The following is a 19,367-nucleotide window of genomic DNA, read 5'->3' as shown; positions in this document are numbered from 1 at the left end:
GAATGTGTGACACTTAGGAACCTCCAAGGGTTTGTTTACAAATAATGATTTGTGTATAAATGCTTAATTCCTACACAGCCTTCCAGGATTCTGATTTAAGTTACCACAGCACAAGACCTATACTCTGTTTATGTTACAGCTGCCTTACAGACTGTAGCGTATATTGTAGTCAAGGTAATTATTCTCAATGAATATGATGAACTAAGCATAGATCCATGAATTTATATACAAATTGTGACACTGGCGTGCAGGGTGAAACAGGGGACTGCAGTACCAATATGCCATCTTCCATGTGAGACATTAAATAAAGATCCCTTTAGCCTGAGCGGGGATGGCAAAGTTGACACTTGATTATGAGCAGGAATTTCTCTGGTTTCTTCCCCCAAATGTTCCTATTCAGTATAGATACCATCCTGACTCTCCTTGTCAAGAGCCTGAGGCTCAATGGGACCATCTTAGAAAATAAAATTAAATAAAATAATGAATTTCCTTCACACCCAGGCACTGCAATGCATCCCAGGTGTTTGTTACTTTGCCAGATTTTTTATAGATTCCCTTTTCAGCATTCTAAGTAAAAAAAGAAGAAATGCAGGCATTTAAAACTGAAAAAAATTGTAGCTAATAACTTTTCTGGAGCCTATTCAGAAGTTTTTACAAGAACTATGCAGACCTCTGTAAACGTTTTAAGATATTTGAAAAAGAATAGTTTTTTGTATGCCTGTGTGGAAAAATATATGTGCTGTCAAGTTAGAATGTCCCCTGACAATTCTACAGTGATAACTATTTCTGAAAGAGCAAAACAGATCTAATTCATACAACATCTGGAATATTCACTGTTTGCTCAACTTGCTCAAGCAGTTTGAAATTTGGGATGTTTCTTATACTGAAACTTTTTCCTAGTTTCATTATAAGGTAGTATTAGAGCAGTTGCATAGCCACATAATGTTCATATACTGCTTAAAAGTTCACCTTATTGGCAATTTACTCTGTTAGTGTTTTATTGTACAGACTTCAGCAGTGAAAATAATAAATGCAGTTAATATAAATGCATAAAACTTTAACAGTAAATAAATGTGCTTTCATCCCCTTGTATGTACTTACAAATAAAAGCTGAAAAATGATGTAGAACCAGAATATTGTTTTAAAATATACATGCCAGTTAAAAGTGAAAGCAAACTTTTGCTGTGAATTGTAATTTCTCACACCAAGTTAACTTAATCGCTTGTAGGTTCATAGGTAAATACTAGGCTAGCTGCCCTTGCCGACCATTTTTAAGCCTAGCCAATTTCTTTCTGTGCTCGAAATAACCTTTTGTTTATAAAGTGGCCTTATCCATCCCACAGTCAATAATTTTATATTACTCCAAATATGAATAACTGGGATCATACCATAGATAATTTGAGGGGACCCATGCATGGGATAAACCATCTAGGAGCTGCAGGGTAGTTGTGGAGTAAATTTTCTGTTTCCCATCCATAGATCTAAGTTACAATTGAAAATAGACAGGGATGAACTTTGTTTTATGTGGGTGGGGAGTCTGTTCCACAGCAGCAGTATCCTCTGTGAAATATACCTTTCCCTCCAAACTGTTCTGTTGATGCTGCAGAAGAGCTTTAGATCCCTAGACCAAGTATTTCTGATGCAATTTATTTTTTTATTTATTTTTATTTTTATTTATTTTACATTTGTTGACTGGGATAGTCCGACTGGATGCATGTCCATTTTCAGCGGAGGCCCGGGGAGAAAAGCTCCAAGGGTAAGCAGATACAGCATTACATAATACCAGCATTACATATTACAAACAGACTATTTGCAGAGATTACATAAGTAAGCAAGTTAAACAAGTTCCACAGGTTACAGTTAATCCTGAGCACAAATCAGGATTAAATTAAAATTACACAGTAAACTGGCTAGCAAATTTTTACACATTCTAGAAAGAGTTAGCCAGGCTTGATACAATGACATAGCCAGTTAAGTGACAAATGTTGTTTGAGTCAATTTGACTTGCTGATGTCCAATAAATCCATCAGTAGTGGGTCAGACGATGCCTTGTGTGCCAGACACAAGTCACCTCTTAGCAGTCTGTAGGATACCTAGCATAGTTTCAGGTCTTTCAGTCAGTCCATGCAGGACATGTTGTTTAGGCCTTGTATCCTTTTAGTAAGGTATCTCTGTTGCATGTGCCTAGATAAATGCATGCCAAAGGGGGCATTATATTCAATGATTGGCCTAATGAGGCCTGAGTAAAGAAGGATAAAGATATCCCTGGTTCTAGTCACAATCCCGTTGTTTATAAGGTGTGCATTATAGATGGGCTTTCTTACAACAATGGACACATATTGATCAAAAGTTAGGTCACTGTCCATATAAGTTCCCAGATCTTGAACAATTGGGTCATCTCTTAGGAGATTATTGTACATAAATCCCTTTCAGAAGTTCAAGACTTGTTAATACAAATCCCAAACAAGAAAATGGTTGTTTGCATTAACACAAGTAACAGCAAATTTTGAAAAGCCCTGTTATACATACCCACATTTGGGGGAGGGGTGCACCATCTTACACCCCCACTATTTATATGTAAGCTCTTGTCAGGATGGCTGAACCTTCTCCCCTAGAGGCATAGTGGCATAGCCAAGTTCTAAAAATGGGCTTTAGTGGCCTGACTAGCTCAGTAACATGACTTAAGGGTTGTGGGTTTCAGACCCATGTTGCATGAGTTCAGGCTGACAGTTAGCACACAGACTGTTAATGACCTGTGTGCTGTAGTATAAGCTTTTATTCTATCAGCCTCTCTTTGCCTACTGTGTGACTCTGAATAAGTCAGATATTCAGGCAGTGCTGTGGCACAGTTAGAAAAGTGGTCTGGGGCTCCCCAGTCGTCTCCTATACCCCATGCTTAGTAACAATTTTGATTACCAAGACTGCTGTACTTTGGAGAGCAGACAGAGAGAGGGAACACTCAAGGATACAGCTGTTTCAGTATTAGAATGTAGTTCCCTGAAATTGCACTTAAATTCTTTCAGCCCTTGAGCACACGGTGGGAATCCCATCAGTCCTAAGTTATGGGTAAGAAATCAGTCATTAAATGTTGGGATGGAAGCACTTTTTCAGAATGTCTTGATGTATATGGAAATACATCATTCCAGAGTTTAGTGTGGACTGGAAGATTAACAAGTCTCCTAAATTTAATATGCTGCTGTCAAAAGAAATATGGGGCTTAAACCTGGTTAAACTCTCCTAACTCAGGTGCGTGTAGTGTTCATACCTTAAAATGTGTGAAACATTAGGATTATTCTCAATATGTCTTCAATGTTTATGTCTACTCTGCACATTTTTTCTAGCTTCTCAGGAGTTTAATATTAAAGCTGAATGTTTTATATTAAATAGCCTACCCTATATGTCTGTGCTGGACTGCTTAACTGCATTCTTCAAGATGATTTTCCAGATGTCTGTTGGAATATTTAGCTTCAAATTTTTTCTGCAGTTTAATTTCTTCAGACTGTGATTTTCTTTAAAAGCTGGTATGATTTTTCTGTATGAATTGTTAGGGGTAATCACTCATCCTATTTCACCATCTTGTGTGACACAAACTACAGCACCTTACTGGGTTTCATTCATTTAAGGGATACCTGATGAGGTATTTTGCAGTTCACACCAAACCAAAACAGGCTTATGATTTGGCCTTTACTAGACAGAAGTGTGTGTATATATATATATATATATATATATATATATATATATATATATATATATATATATATGTATATATATATAGAGAGAGAGAGGGGGGATAAGTAATTTAAGATGGTTTGCAATGTCCTAATTTTTTATGGCCCAGTGCTATAGTATCTCCCCATATTACAATAAAATAATGTTACAGATAATATTTATTATTTTCTTCAAACATTTATTTATATTTCCACCAAATTTAAGATTCTTTGTGCTAGCATAAATCATTTATCATATGACAGAAAAATAGTATTCGGCTAACCAGCGTATCTTTTGGGAAGGTGAATTTAAGCAGCACAGGTCAGATGGAAATACTGTCACCCCAACACGTTAGCCACATTGTGCCAGTTTATATTTTAGAAGAAACAGCTGCCTTATATTTCTGTCATTTAATTGTACTGCAGGTGCCTTAACTCATATTAACTGTACTACGTAAGACCTACAAAGCAGGCTGCAGAAAACCATGTATGAATCATACATTGAGAAGTTCATTTACTTGTATACAGAAAAAGCCACAACCCCATTGATTTAACACAAAATTAGGAACCTTTATGTTTGCCTGTTAAAATCTGGACCACAAACACATGTATGAGCATCTGATTGCATAAACATACACATACATGCATATATACACACACACACACACACACACATATATATATATATATATATATATATATATATATATGGATTCACTTTATAATCTCAAAATATTGAAATATTACAGCAAACAAACAAAACACACACAAACACAACAATACAAATAAATAAACTTACCCTACATCTAAGCTGGGGGCAAGCCCCCTGCACCCCTGCTACTTATATATACTAACTCAGAGGTCGCACCAAACAGAAAAAGACAGTAAACTCACCACTACACACTCTACAGTCCCCTCGCACACACACATCACAAATATACAAACACCACCACTTTCAACAATTAAACACTCACACTCTTACCTACCTATCCTAATCAACACGTACAACTTCCGAACACACTCACATACACTCAAATCCCTACCCAAAACCTTTAAAAAAATATTCACTTACCTGAATCTCCAACCATATCCACATACCAATCTGTAAATCAAGCACGCAGTACATCCCACATCACTTAGCACACCACCACAACCGCAAATTTGACATTTCCGGTAATCGTGGTTAAGGGATTTCGCTATTTCAGAAGTTCGGCTTTATAGTCTCAAGATACTGAAATTCGATATTTCAGTATTTCGAGATTATAAAGTGAAAAAAAAAAAAATATATATATATATATATATTTGGGTCTACGTTTCTTTGTCGAAATTTCATTGTTTAGAAAAAGAAAAGTAGAGGACCACTTAAGCAAAAGTGCACTTAAACAAAAGTGCACTTTCGCGAATAATGGTTCAACAAACCACTAAGAAACCCTGTGGCGCTGAAGCACACTACAGTAGGGAAAAGAGAATTTACCTGTTTCCCCACTGTAGTGCGATCTCAGAGTTAGTATATATAAGTAGCAGGGGGGGCTTGCCCCCCTGCAAAACACTGTTTTTTGTCATTTTTATCAGTTCATTGAACTTTCAAGTGCACTTTCGCGTAAGTGGTCCTCTACTTTTTTTTTTCGAAATAATGATATTTCGACAAAGAAAAGTATTTCCATGTATGTTTGTGTGTATATATATATATATATATATATATATGTATGGATCTAGGACGTTTGCTCAAGTGAGCAAACGTCCAAATCCATAATAACCGAACACACTTTAACGAAAGCGCTTTTATCGAAAAAGCTCTTTCGTTAAAGCGTGTTACAAAAAAAATAAAACGCTACATTTACATTTTACATATATATATATATATATATATATATATATATATATATGGGTCTACTTTGATTCACTGAAAACTCATTTCACTGAATTTCAGTTCACCCTCAAAAAATCGCTGAAAGCTCAAATCACTGAAAACTCATTTCACTGAATAACTTTTCACTGAATGTAAGTACTGTTGTGCAAATAAAATGTATATGCCCTTTTCCCCACTGTAGTGCGATCCTAGAGTTAGTATATATAGTTAGAAAGGTGTGGGGGGCCCAACCCCCCACGTTGGCGGGTGTAGGGGGTGTAGCCCCCACCTACTTAGCTTTTATATTTATGAATCTAATTTCACTGAAAGCTAACAATATAAAACCAAAAGTAGGAAGGCGGGCTATGCCCCCACACCCCCAATGTGGGGGGCTGTGCCTCGCAACTATATATACTATCTCCAGGATCGCACTACAGTGGGGAAAAGGGCATATACGTTTTATTTGCCCAACAGTACTTACATTCAGTGAAATGTGATTCAGTGAAATGAGTTTTCAGTGATTTGAACTTTTTCTGATTTGGTGTGTTTGTTCTGAAATTCAGTGAACATGAGTTTTCAGTGAATCAAAGTAGACCCATATATATATATATATATATATATATATATATATATATATATATATAAAGCCAAAGTGCTCTTGGTGGGAATTTAAAAGAACAAGATAATAACTTGCTTTTCCTACCTGTGATGTTTCTTTGTGTGCAGTCAGTAGTTTGGGCCAGAACAGAGATGACATGATATCTGCTTGTACCCCACCCTATCCTAGCTGTATGTGCCTCCTTCCTGTTTTGTCGCTCTATGTATCATTTGCATTGTCTAACCTATCGCATCACTATTTGTCTACCTTCTGTCTCTGTCCCTTCATTGACATGGCTTACTTACATTTAGATCTCATCTGATATTACTACACATGTTCTGTTTCCATGGTTTTCCTTTCAGTTGTACTCTAGTTGTGTCTGTTTCTCCCAAATGGACTGTTTTGCATTTCTTTGAACTGAATTCCCTTCATCGTATCTTCTGAAGTTTCTTACCTTCCTTTCTTCTCTTTCCAGTGAATTATTCCTGTTGCACAAAATCTTTCTCATATTGGCAAACAGGCACATGTGTTTCTTCTGTAAGGCCAATTATATAGACACTGGTAACGACCAACCCTAGTACTGCCACTATGTTACATCACTAGTCAAATAATTACCTTTCACTTGAATCAACTGCATTTCATGTCACACTCTTTGTTCCACTAAGTCTCTGTTTTATTCACTATCCTACTGAGTGGTACCATGTCAAATGTCTTCTTGAAGTCTAAGTAGGATATCTCCACATACCTTTTTTGTTCAGGTACTGCCCTAAAGAGTATAGTAAATGTTTTTCTCTTGTTTTTATATTTGTATCTTTTCTCTTTTATCCTGTTGTAGATTTGGGCTATTTTTGCTACTGACAAGTAACTGTCAAGCTCATCCTAGAAATTAGGTCAGCTGCTGAGTGAATCTTCCATGTCTGGTCCAGGTGACAATGGGGGTACTTGCATATTATATTCCTACTATGATTTGTGTGGGTTTTCTGCAGGACCCTGTTCTGGTCCAGCGTCATACTGTACAGTGTCATTGTAAATGATGTTTCAGGTACCACAATCTCCTTTGGTGCAGAAGGTTATGGGTTCTATTCCCAAACCAAGTACATGGACTGCTGATTCTGCAGAACAGCATATGAGGGTGCTGCAATCTGAGGGTGTTGTCCTTCAGATGAAACATTAAACTAAGGTCCATCTGCTTAGTTTGGTGGTAGCTCAGGTGGATGTAAATGATCCCACAGCATCTATCAAAAAGAGTAAGGGAAGTTCCTCAATGCCCTGCCCAAATTTCCCCTAGAAGTATAAAATATCGCCTCAGGTCTCACGCGAAAAAAGTCCACTAGCTTAGTGGGACTAACTCAATCAACAAAGTATTAATAAATAAATAGGTACAAACATGAGGATGACTGCAGATTACTGGTGTGTCCCCTTGTATACTTATGTAATATTTACTTTATGTATCTTAATGTATGTGCAGGGGCACACACTTGTCTGCTACCTGTCATACAACTAATGGGAACGTATAGGCTTGTGTATATTGTTCTCTTGTCTCCCACTGCAGCTATCATGGTTCGCTGCTGTGCCCTTTTTCTGTCGTCACGAGTAGATCATGATGCAAACCGTGTGAAGGTAGGAAAGACTTGCAGCCAGACACAGTTAGTTCCCCTTAATAGGGCTGACATGTTTCTAAAACAATTACCTTCCCATTATTTTTCTCCTCAGTGCAAATATGGATAACAGATTTGCTCCCTGGGAACCTTCACTACATCTCACCCATGCAGTGGTTGTGGCTGAGATTCATGAGGGAGGTGAGGTTGGGAGCACTTTTGCCAGAGAAGAACTTCTGGCTCTTCAGTGGGGAGAATTCCCTCTGTGTTGCCCAAGGAGGCCAGCTACAGATGGAGGAAGTGATGTAGGCTGTGGAGGAGTAAGCATTGTGTGATATATATGGTCTGTGGGGAGAGCATACTGGAATAAATAGCATATTCACCCCACCAGCTAGGCCCTAGCATCACGCCACCAGTGGATGGTGTGACCCATAGCACTGGCCACCCTGATCCATTATGTAGGGATTGATCCTGTAATGTCTGTTTGGGTCAGAACAGGGATGACATGACATCTGTTTGTACCCCACCCTATCCCAGCCATATGTGCCTCCTTCCTATTTTGTCACCCCCTGTATCATTTGCGTTGTCTAACCTACCGCATCACTATTTATCTACCTTCTGTCTCTGTCTCTTCAAAAGCTTTGCATAATACTGTGAGCACTTCCAATCCTGTTTATCTCTGCTGTAGTGTGATCACCTAACTGCCCCTGTACCCCATTGCCCTATCCTGTACCCTCTCACCCTTTCCCCTTCCCTTTTCACAGAAAATGGGGTTCTACCCATCCCAAAATGTTTTCCTGCAGCACCCATCCTGCACAGTCTTATATGTTGCCCTTAAGTATGACCCTGTGCTTGTTCTTCCTGTTTTCATACTTTTCTATATACCTCTTTCTTTCCTTTTTTATGTTTTCAACAAGTGTCCCATATATGGACAACCTAAGAGTGCAGCTCCCAGTAATGTATGGCTGTATACCTCAATGTGGTATTTGGTGCCATAGTGCTGAGGGGCAAGGCAACAAATGCAGTCCACTTGCTACAGGCACTGCTTTATACTGAGGTATAGCGATTTTAGTCCATGTTGTTTGTAATTGCAAGATTGTGGTATGTAGTGCACAGCTAGTCTGCAGATTCTTTTCTGTACATTTGTGCATGCATTCACTTCACTGCTTTATCAGCTTGTACCATTTCACTGCATGGTGAGGTCCTCCTGCATCCTTACTGCCTGGTTCATTTACGTACTCTGAAGCACTGTCCATAAGCAGTACATTTTCATTGCAATATTCATTGCCTTCTTGTGCTGTTCTACAGTGCAGCTTCAATATGCAAGGTTTGTACACTAGTGTAGTACGTCCCTATGAATCCTGGCCTTAGTACTGAAAATGCAGAATTCAAAGCAGGAGCTTCAGTGACAATGACTTATAGTATGCTCTGCGATCTTCTCGAGTTGGGTTCAGAATGCTTTAGCAGATGGCTAAAAATTACAAGGTAAAACTTTTGAGCATGTTAATTTTAAAATCTAAAACCTAAAACATGAACTTTTCATTTTGGATTTGATATTACTCATTTAGTTAAACACAATGCAACATAAGCTTGCTTAAAGCTGCAGACATGAGTAGCTTAATGTGGAGTCTAAAGTTTATTTTATTCCCTCCTTAGTAAACATTTCAGGCCATTCATGCTTTTTGTTCAGATGCTGCATAAAGTTTGGTACCTTATGCTGCGATCTGCATCCTTGGTAGTTAATTAGACAGCAGTACATGTATAATTTAGTATATCACCCCCAAAGTGGGGTACCTTTGGAACAGAGGATGATTTTGCAGGAGAGAAGATCAGAGTTGACAAGGAGCATGATGTAATTTATTCATGTTTGCTTGCGTGACTTGTATACTTGGCATGTTATATGTTTGTAATGAGATCTTCCTTCACAGAAGGTCAGGTGTGCTAATTACTCTGCATGCTAGTAAACTGGATGAATTAAAATGGAATTGTTTATTTGTTTTTTTCTTCTTCACTTTTTTAAACCAACTCTGACTTTTTTGTTTTTCATCATACAGCTGATCCTGTGGACGTGCTTCAGGCATTGGGTATCTACAATTTACCAGAAGGAGTAAAGAAGGTGACAGGTTTCTGCCCCACCAGGCGGTCTTCAGCTAGTCCAGATGTGGCATACAGGATATCCAGGGCTGCCCAGATTAGTGCTCCCACCAACCAAATCATCTCAGGTAATCCAGGGTGCACCTAGTAAAGTCATTTTCTTAGGAGGAGTAAGAAAATGGGTTTCTCTCTTTTTTTTAAAATATACCTGATCTGTATATATTAAATCGTATATATAAAATAATTCTATATATGTTTAGTGCAGTGTGACTTTAAGTTATGCCATGCTCTTTTTTTCAACTCAGTTGTGATGCGTTGCATAAACAATGCTTTTGTATAAGTATGTGAATCAAGAAACCGTGACTCAGTCAATGTCATTTTTGTTTTCCATAACTCATTCTTCACCTTGCATTGTTAGAAGTCAGTCCATAGGATTCAGAAAAATGCTCACCACTCTGATTACCCAATGCAAGTTGGTCAATTAGCACAATGGCAAGAAAATGTAATTCAGAGTTGGGTATAACAACAATGAGAAAGCCATCATTGTTGGCTTATTACCAAGTCTCTGAATTGAACATTAATACTATCAGACCTGATCCCTCTGGTGTTTCCCCTTGCAGCCCAAACAGAGACATCCCTCTACACAGACACACACATTGAAACACACACACACACACCCACACACACCCACACACACACACACACACACACACACACACACACACACACACACACACACACACACACACACACACACACATACACGCTCATACTCATCACCCTCATGTCTTCACTGAACTTACTTATCTGCAGCACTAGTTGTTCCATAGGAGTGTTTTCACTAGAGTAAAATCAGGAGTGGTATATATTTCCAAAGGAGTGCAGGTGATTAATTATCAGTAGCCAACTCCCCTGCACTTTTGCATTATTAGCATGTGGCTTTGCTCATGAGACCACTGTCTGCCCTGCGGTCCTTACAGGGGGGGGGGACTTGAGAGGTAGAGAGTGGTCTCTGAAATGGAATGATTTAGCTTGATGTGAAAATCTTCTGAGATAAAGCTTCTGCATCATGCTAAGCATTTATGAATTCCAGGGATTATTTCTGTAGCAGAAAATATGATCCCTTAAGATGCAACTCCCTTTTGTGTACTGACTTGCAGTAGGAGTTAAAAGGCAAATCATGGTGATCCAGAAGCTGTAATGTGTACTTTGGAATTTCTTGTAACTGATGGTGCTGTCAGATGACACAACAAGGAGACAGCGGAGACATTGTGATTCCTTTGCAATCCCTCTGACAGTTTATGCATTCTTCAGTATACTTATGTATGACAGGGACAAAATGAAGAATCCATGTGAACCACTTGATTTTACTTAATTTGTCACCCATGTAGAAAAAAGATGAATAGATTGTGTAGTCCCTCTTTTGTGCTTTGTCAAAAATGAATTATGTCTTATTTATCTAGAACTTTTTCACAATGTCACATTTTCTTTGCACTATACAACACTGTCCATGTTACAATATGTCTTTGATTTTCCTATTTAAAGTAATTACTGGACTCTCATTTATACAATCCTTTTCACTCCACTTCGTAGTCAGTAGCACATTCTGTTATGAGGGAAGCAACTGCTTGTTCCTAAGTTACCATAGAAACTGTATCATAGAAGCATACATGGATGGATAGGCCCACCCACACTATCCTTATCTTTGCCTATTACCTGTCATAAACAACCAACAATCACTACTGTCCTTATAATCATTAGAATTTCCTCATGTCAGCCTCATATAATCTTGAACTCTCCCTCTTATCCTGAACTCATTACCTCCGTGTGGTGGTTTAGCACGTTTAGCACTCTGTCCATGACAAATTGCTTCCTAACATTGTCCTTGATCTCATCCCATTTTCTGATTGTGGACCTGACATTTTTTGTCATTCTTCCCCTCAGATGACTTCCCTTGTAATTTTTATAGATGTCTCTTCATGTAGTTGACTGTTTCTGCCTTTCTCACTCCCATTTTCCCTTAATAATATAGAGGGTTATGTTTCCAATCCTAACCGTGTGTGTGTGTGTGTGTGTGTGTGTGTGTGTGTGTGTGTGTGTGTGTTTGACATGGATATCAAGAAATTCATCTCGAGACATAACAAAGTGAAGTTCTAGAGGTGAATCTTGACATCTTTTTCGAGAACACATAAGTAATATATGACTAGAGAGACTGATCATAATTCTTTGCAGTATATGAAGCTTTATATACTCCAGTTACTACATCTTACAAAAAAAACGCATACAATCTAAGTGTTTTAATGGCTTTCAAAGATGTAAAACACAGCACTGTCACCGGAAGCAGTGTTTCTCTGATAAACAAATGGTTTCAAAACTATTGAGATACTTAATTCTGATGCGTGTGCATATGCGTGTGCGTGTGTGTGTGCTTGTGCGTGTGCGTGTGTGTGTGTGTGTGTGTGTGTGTGTGTGTGTGTGAGAGAGAAAGAGAGAGAGAGACAGAAAAGTGTACAACAGCATTGAATGCTGTTCTGTGAAGCTATTTTACATTAGTGCACACCTCTCAAATTGTCCAGATTTTTGCAGAATGTCCAGATATTTCCCTCATATTTTTGATCTGTTCCTCATAAAATTTGTGTTTTTCTGACAAATGATTGGGAACTGAAGTCACTAAATAATGACACACATTAAAGTTTCAGACTTCATATCCTTCAGAAAATGCACACTTATACAAAACCTGTTAGATGCTTTCTAAGTTATAAGAGCAGTACTTAAGCTCTATCCTTTTTTTGGCCTTTGTCTCCCCATTATTCTTGGCTTTGTTCAGAGTTCTTGTGCTTAGAGGTTGAGAGATATGCTTTGGTGTGAGACTGGAGCTTAACAGTATTGAAATGTGCTTAATTAAACTTTATTAAGCACCTTTCCTACATCAGAAAAAATGCTTAACAAAGTTGTCGTTTTCCTAAATTTGGAGAATAATCTCTTTACTCAGTGCACTACATAAATATAGTATGTGGAATATGCTAATCGTGCTGCAAAAAGACTACCCTGTTCTTTACCTCTCTGACATCAAAGACAGACATAACAAGTTTTGTTGTGCATAATTTTCAGAGCTTTTATGGGTCTTATGTCGGGGCATAAACATCAACCACCACATAACAAAAGTGAGAAGTTAAACAGTTTTCAAAGCTGTAAAACCATCGATGGCGGCCACAGAAAAATGACTGAAGTATTTCAGATTTATATTTAGCACTGCTACACAGATAGTGGGCAGAAGCAAAGTGTTTCATGGCTTTCATAGGTGAAAAACACTTTGCACTCTTACACTTTTTTTCTGTAACTAGTAAAACATTAGAACAGCAGAAGCTCCATATACTGGGTCTCCCTAATCATAACTACTCATTATGGGTTCTTCATATGGATGTCAAGATTCACCTCTTGAGCATTGCTCTCCAGATGATTTTTGACATTCCTATCTCTAATGCATAACATAGTAAAAACTACAAAAAACCTAGCCACGCTAGAGTTTTCACTGTGTGATACCTTAAACCTCCTGTAATAGAGGCCCATGGGATATATGCAAATAACCCATTAAGGATATCAAGTGTTTCAGTTGTATGGCTTTTGAATGTCCATGACTTTTTACTTTATCATTTTAAGTCTTTATGGATACACTCAGGCCAGTGAAGCCAGCCAATTAGCTGTGGACATACATGTTTTGGCCTTCCTCCTAAGTGGACTGTTTGGCTATACTTTAGAAATACAGGGTCTTTAAACCAAGCTGATGTCCATAGCCATTAAGGTGTCTGCAAAATATCCCAACTAACATCCAAACCTAAAAGTAAAAAGGCATCTTCATAGTTCATAGGTTGGTACTAGGCTATCAGCCCTAGGGCCTATACAAGCCTAGCCATAACAATTCCCTGGCTATTTCTTCCCACACTATTTACTTCCCTGGAGCCCTGTCTAGCAGGGCGACTGACATGATCCATGGGGTGAATTTCCTTTCTCACATCCAATCGTCAAGGTTCCTTTCGAAGAGGGCCACTCTGCTTGACATGTATGGGCAGTCTATTCCAGAGTCTGGGGAGTCTCTGGGTCAGGAACCTATCCCTCCAGCATGTTTTGTTTATTGTGATGAGAAGGTTTAGATCCCTGGAGCATGTGGTTCTGAGGCATTGGGATTTCTTTAAGTGTAGCATGTCCAACAGCTCTGGGTTTGACATGACCTTGTATGTTAAGCAGAGATCGCCTCTGAGTAGACTATATGCGACAGAGTATAGCTGGAGTTTTTTAAGGCGGTCAGCGTAGGACATCTGCTTTAGGGCTGTGATTCTTTTAGTGAGGTATTTCTGTAGCCTTTCCAGTTGTTGCAGATGTCTTGGGAGGTACATACCAAATGGGGTGCTGTATTCTATAATGGGTCTAATGAGGGATGAGTACAGTAGGATAATGACCTCCTTTTTTCTGGATGAAAAGCCCTTAGTGATGAGATGTGCCACATAGAAGGATTTCCTGACTGTTGTGGTGATGTGGTTATCGAAGGCGAGACCACTGTCCACCTGTGTCCCTAAGTCTCTTATCACACTTTCGGTGATATGTGGTAATTCACGGGTACCTATGTGGTAATTCACGGGTACATGTTTTTTTCCCAAAGGGGATAACTATACATTTTTTGGCATTGAGCTTGAGCCCATGGCTCTGGCACCAAGCATCTGTTTCTGTAAGGCCCTTTTATAGAGTATCCACATCATTTGGGGATTCAATAATGGCTCCCAGTTTGCAGTCATCTGTGAACTTTATTAGCCAGAGGCCCTTAGTGTTGGCCTGTACTTCAGAGAAGTAGATGCCAAACAAGAGCGGTCCCAAGACTGAACCCTTGTCTGGAACTGGATTTGGAGTCGGCTACTTTTACAGTGTGGGTTCTGTCAGTAAGCCAGTTGGCAACCCATTGCGTGACGTAGGGATTAATGCCCAGCTTAGTAAGTTTATCTATGATTCCAGAGTGGGGGGATGGTGTCGAAGGCCTTGGCGAGGTCTAGATAGGCTGTGTGGACCACCTTACCCTTGTCCATGGCTCTGGAGACTGATTCGAAGAAGTCAATCAGGTTCAGGAGACAAGATCAGCCCTTCACGAACCCATACTGGGTGGGGTCCAGTGTTTGAAGGTTGCCAATGCCTTTGTTTATAAGTTCCATGATAATACGCTCCATGGCCTTGCAGATAAGGCTCGTCAGACTGATGGGACGGTAGTTTCCGGGATCCAAGGTGGATCCCCCTTGTGGAGTGGGATAACTGTAGCTCTGCGCCACTCAGTGGGCACGAAACCTGAGGTGAGGCTATGATTAAACATGACACTTAGGTGAGGTGCCAGTTCATATTGCAGTTCATGTAGTACACAGCCCAGGATGTCATCTGGTCCCATGGATGTTGTATTCTTAGCTTTGGAGAGTGCATTTTTTTACCTGTGTGGCCGTTATTATCAGAATTTGGCAGTCTTCCGGTATTGAGATGGGCTGTTTAGGGGGTGAGAGGGGGGTGAAGTTGGCACTGTATCGATCTGCCAGGATATTGGCAATATCCTTGGGATCAGTATATTTAATGCCATTCTGTTTTAGCTCAGAGCAGATCTGAGCATTGCCATTTAGATTCTTGACATAGTTATAGAATGCCTTGTGGTTGTCTTTGGAATCTTTGGCAATTTTATTTTCGTAACTAGCTTTGGAGGATTTTATGAGAGATCTCAGTTTCTTACTGAGGCTGGTAAGGGAGTTTTTTGCATCCTGGGATTTTCCTCTTTTCTGCAACAGTTTCTTCCTTTTGTTGTAAAGTTTGTTTATGGCATGGGACCACCAGATTGGCTTCCTTTTTTTGGAGGAGAGCATCTTGGTTCTATTTGGGATGGCACGATTCATGCATGAGTGGATGTGCTCGTACAGTGCCTTAGTGAAGGATTCAGCAGTTGAACTTTCAGTTCCCGTCTGCATGGGTTTCATGAAGTTTGTCACTTCTGACTTGAGTAGCATGAAGTTGGCTTTGGAGAAGTTTTTTATGGAGGTTTCCTCACTGGGGGATGGGGGTGGGATGTGGATGTTAAGGGTGATTAGCTTATGGTCAGACCTGACTAACGAGGGGGTGACCATAGGTGTGGAGCATCGATTTCCCTTGTTGGTAATGACCAGGTCTAGGATATTGGAGCCCCTGGTGGGACTATGGATTAGTTGATCCAGAGCGTTGGAATTTATGAATTCCAAGAACCGTTGGGCAAAGGTGTTGGTACATGAGTAGTTTTCCCAGTTAATGGCAGGGTAGTTAAAATCACCCAGTATTAGGGTGTTTGGTTCTATCTTAATATTTTCCAGTATGTTTAGAAAGGTGTAGTGAGAATCTTGGGGCATGGTGGGGAATCTGTAGCAAGCTACAATTTGGATTGCAGTCTTACCTAGTGTTAGTTGCACCTGGAGAATTTCAGATGCATTGTGTTGGGCAACTAGCCAGGTGGCGTGAATATCCTTGGTGAATATGGACACTCCTCCACCTTTAGTGTTTCGGTCCTGGTTTGGTGGCCGAAAAGTGTGGTAAGAGTTGTAGCCTGGTATTGCAGGGGTGCTCTCTGGAGCCTTGAACCAGGTCTCAGTTACTGCACAGATATCGATGTTCTCCATTTTTAGGAGTGCCTCGAGAGAGTGCATTTTGAGGTTTAGATTTCTAGCATTAAGTAGCATTACCTACAGATTTTGCATGCTTGTACCTGTTATGGTGGTGGTTTTGTCCTTTGAACTTTGCCTAAAAAAGGCACTATAGGGGTGGCAAGAGCCTTAGCCAGTAACCTGAATCCCAGGGGTGACAGGTGCAGACCATCTCTGGCAAAGCATCGTGGTCTGTCGATCATGTCGTCCCAGGCAGACAGATACTGGATCCCCTTTGAATGACACCAGAAGCTTAGCCAATTGTTGAAGTCAATCATTTTGTCCTTATATTGTGGTGTCATTCTGGGCGAAGGCAGGATGCTACTCAGGGCTAGGGTCATACCTGCCTGGGCCACATGATCCGAGAGCTCTTCCATGTCTCTTTTCATGTAGTCCAGGTAGTTACGTCTTAAGTCATTCACTCCAACATGGACAATGACAGAGTCATATTTGTACTTGTTGTGGAATGACTTGAGTGCATGCGTTATGTGGCGGATCTTGGCACCCGACAGGCAACTGATTGTAATTTTCTCCTTGTTTAACCTGGTGAGTGGGACATCAGTGTGCCGGACTATAGAGTCACCTATGACTAAAGTGTTAGGTACGTTGTCTTGCCTTAGGGACTGTTGCTGGGTGGCACACTGGTGCTGTGAGCTATGTGACACTTTGGTTGTGATTGGTGTTTGCGTTTCAGCTTCAGAGGTCCTTGTTGCTTGGGCAGGTTACAGTTAAGGGCCTTCGCATATGTGGATTTAGTGTTGCTATATGTGGATGTTGTTGTTGTGGGTTTAGAAGGGCTATGTGTTGCTTGAGGTGTAGTGTGGGTGTTAACCTTTTCCTCTTGACTGTCTAGCACAATCTTGGGTGGAGAGAACTTTGCTTCCAGTTTGGCTATGTAAGTGCATCTCTCACAGGTTGTAGTGTTGGGTGGTAGGAGGAGAGGTTTGTCTGTGTACATGAGGCAATTGCTGCATTGCCCCAGTATGCCCAGATTCACCAGGTGGACAGGAGAAATCACCAGAAACTGACCCTTGGACATGCCTGCCTGATTTGGTGCTTTTTTTTTTGTAAAGTACAGGAGCTGTTTTACCTTACCTTAGCAAGGTACTTTGCAATTATAGGCTTAGTGCCTACAATTAATTTCTCCTTATTAACAAGGAGAGTTGAGTGCTTGTATCAGTTTAAAGCTTCCTAGTGCTTTCCAGCAGGTATTAGAGCAAGTGCTAGTCACAGGGATGCTTAAAGTTAAGATGAAAAAAATGCACACTGCAGTGTGCACTAGAGAAGTTAGATGTGAAAGTAGGTAACTTAAATTTTACCTGTTTAAAAAGTTAAGGTTTAGTGGAGAGTTACTATTTTTAAAACAGCAAGATGGATTGAAAGGGGTGGTCACTTTTGTATTCTGGTACTATGGAATACAGTAGGATGGTCACTACATTTAAATAGTTAAAGGGGAGTGATTTAAAAAATGATAATTTTGTGCTTACTCACACAAGCCAGTGAAAGCAGAGAGGAAATGAGATATATGGTCAAATTAACACAAGAGGCAGGCAACTAGAAAGACAGTGGTATTTAGCAAGACAACTGTAACTGGGTGGGAGGATGGGGAAAAAATTCTGCCCGACTCAGAAGAGACAGTGCTGTGGTCTCTTTTGAAGTTTTAATATGCAGTTAAAGCAGAATGCAAGGAAAACACAAGGTAAAGAAAACAAACCACAGTATTCAAAATATAAAAAGGCAATAAAGTAATACAAAGTACAACAAATAAAAGCAAACTAACCTTTTCTTCACAGCAAAGTGTAGCAGAGTCTGGATGAGCCTTTCTGGTAAATCTATATTGAGGACACATAATAAAGAAGTATGATTGAAGATCTGATCATCATTTTTTGAAGTGCATGGAGCTTTATCTGCTCCATGTACTACTAGTTTCAGAAAAAAGAATCACTGAGTGTTTTGCTGGCTTTCAAAGCCATAAAGCCATTAGTGAGTGCTGTCAGTAAGACAGGGAAAGAGTTTGTTACGTTAGAAAAAGTCAGGGACATATCACTGGCAGAAACAAATTTGTTCGTTATTCTGCCTCTGTCATTTACTGGTCGGTTTACTGGTGTGCATATCCTAAATAACTTTGTTGCTGTCTTTCAGACTGCAGACATTGTCTTCGTGTCCTTACGGAAACAAGTTATCTACAACTGTACACAGTACTTAAGACAGGGCATTAACCACTACCTTCACAGAATGATAACGGGTCCCTATCAAATGATAGAAATCTCATTTGATAGAAATTCATTTCACTGACACCATAAGATAGAAAGCTCAAAACAGTGAAAACTCATTTGACTGAAACTCAAAACACTGAAAATGCTATATGCCCTTTTCCCCATGGTAGTGCGATCCTGGAGTTAGTATATATAGTTGGGGGGCATAGCCCTCCAAATAGTTTATGTAAATATTGTTTTCTCCAAACAGTTATTCATTGTAGTTATAAGTATCCATGTGTAGGGTTTAAAATGTATGAAGTATGTGGGGGGTACGCCCCCCACACACCCCTAACTATATATACTAACTCCTGGATCGCATCACTGTAGGAAAAAGGGCATATAGCATTTTCAGTGTTTTGAGTTTCAGTCAAATGAGTTTCAGTGTTTTGAACTTTCTATGTTTTGGTTTCAGCCAAATGATTTTCCATCAAATGAGTTTACTATCATTTGATAGGGACTCATTTTTACATTGTTTCCCAACAATAGTGTAGCTTGTGAACCAAAGAAACATGCATGTCTCACTGTCTGGTGGTCCTGTTAACACAGATGCTTTCTAAGAAATGGTAGTATAAAG

The 19,367-nt window shown here is 39.6% G+C and overlaps 1 protein-coding gene across 1 annotated transcript in view; it reads left to right on the top strand.

The window, feature by feature from the left end:
- COL11A2 (collagen type XI alpha 2 chain) overlaps positions 1–19,367 on the top strand; it is a 484,735-nt gene that overhangs the window by 97,002 nt on the left and 368,366 nt on the right. Inside the window, exon 2 of the mRNA XM_044083566.1 lies at positions 9,807–9,974. Within this exon, the coding sequence (XP_043939501.1) occupies positions 9,807–9,974 (168 nt within the window). The remainder of the gene's footprint in view (positions 1–9,806; positions 9,975–19,367) is intronic.

The sequence above is a fragment of the Protopterus annectens genome, chromosome 9.part0, assembly GCF_019279795.1.
Source record: "Protopterus annectens isolate FY-2018-M chromosome 9.part0, PAN1.0, whole genome shotgun sequence".
In the NCBI taxonomy this organism is placed as follows: domain Eukaryota; kingdom Metazoa; phylum Chordata; order Ceratodontiformes; family Protopteridae; genus Protopterus; species Protopterus annectens.
The sequence above is the reverse complement of the archived record's forward strand: the minus strand, read 5'-3'. Positions and strand labels throughout refer to the sequence as shown.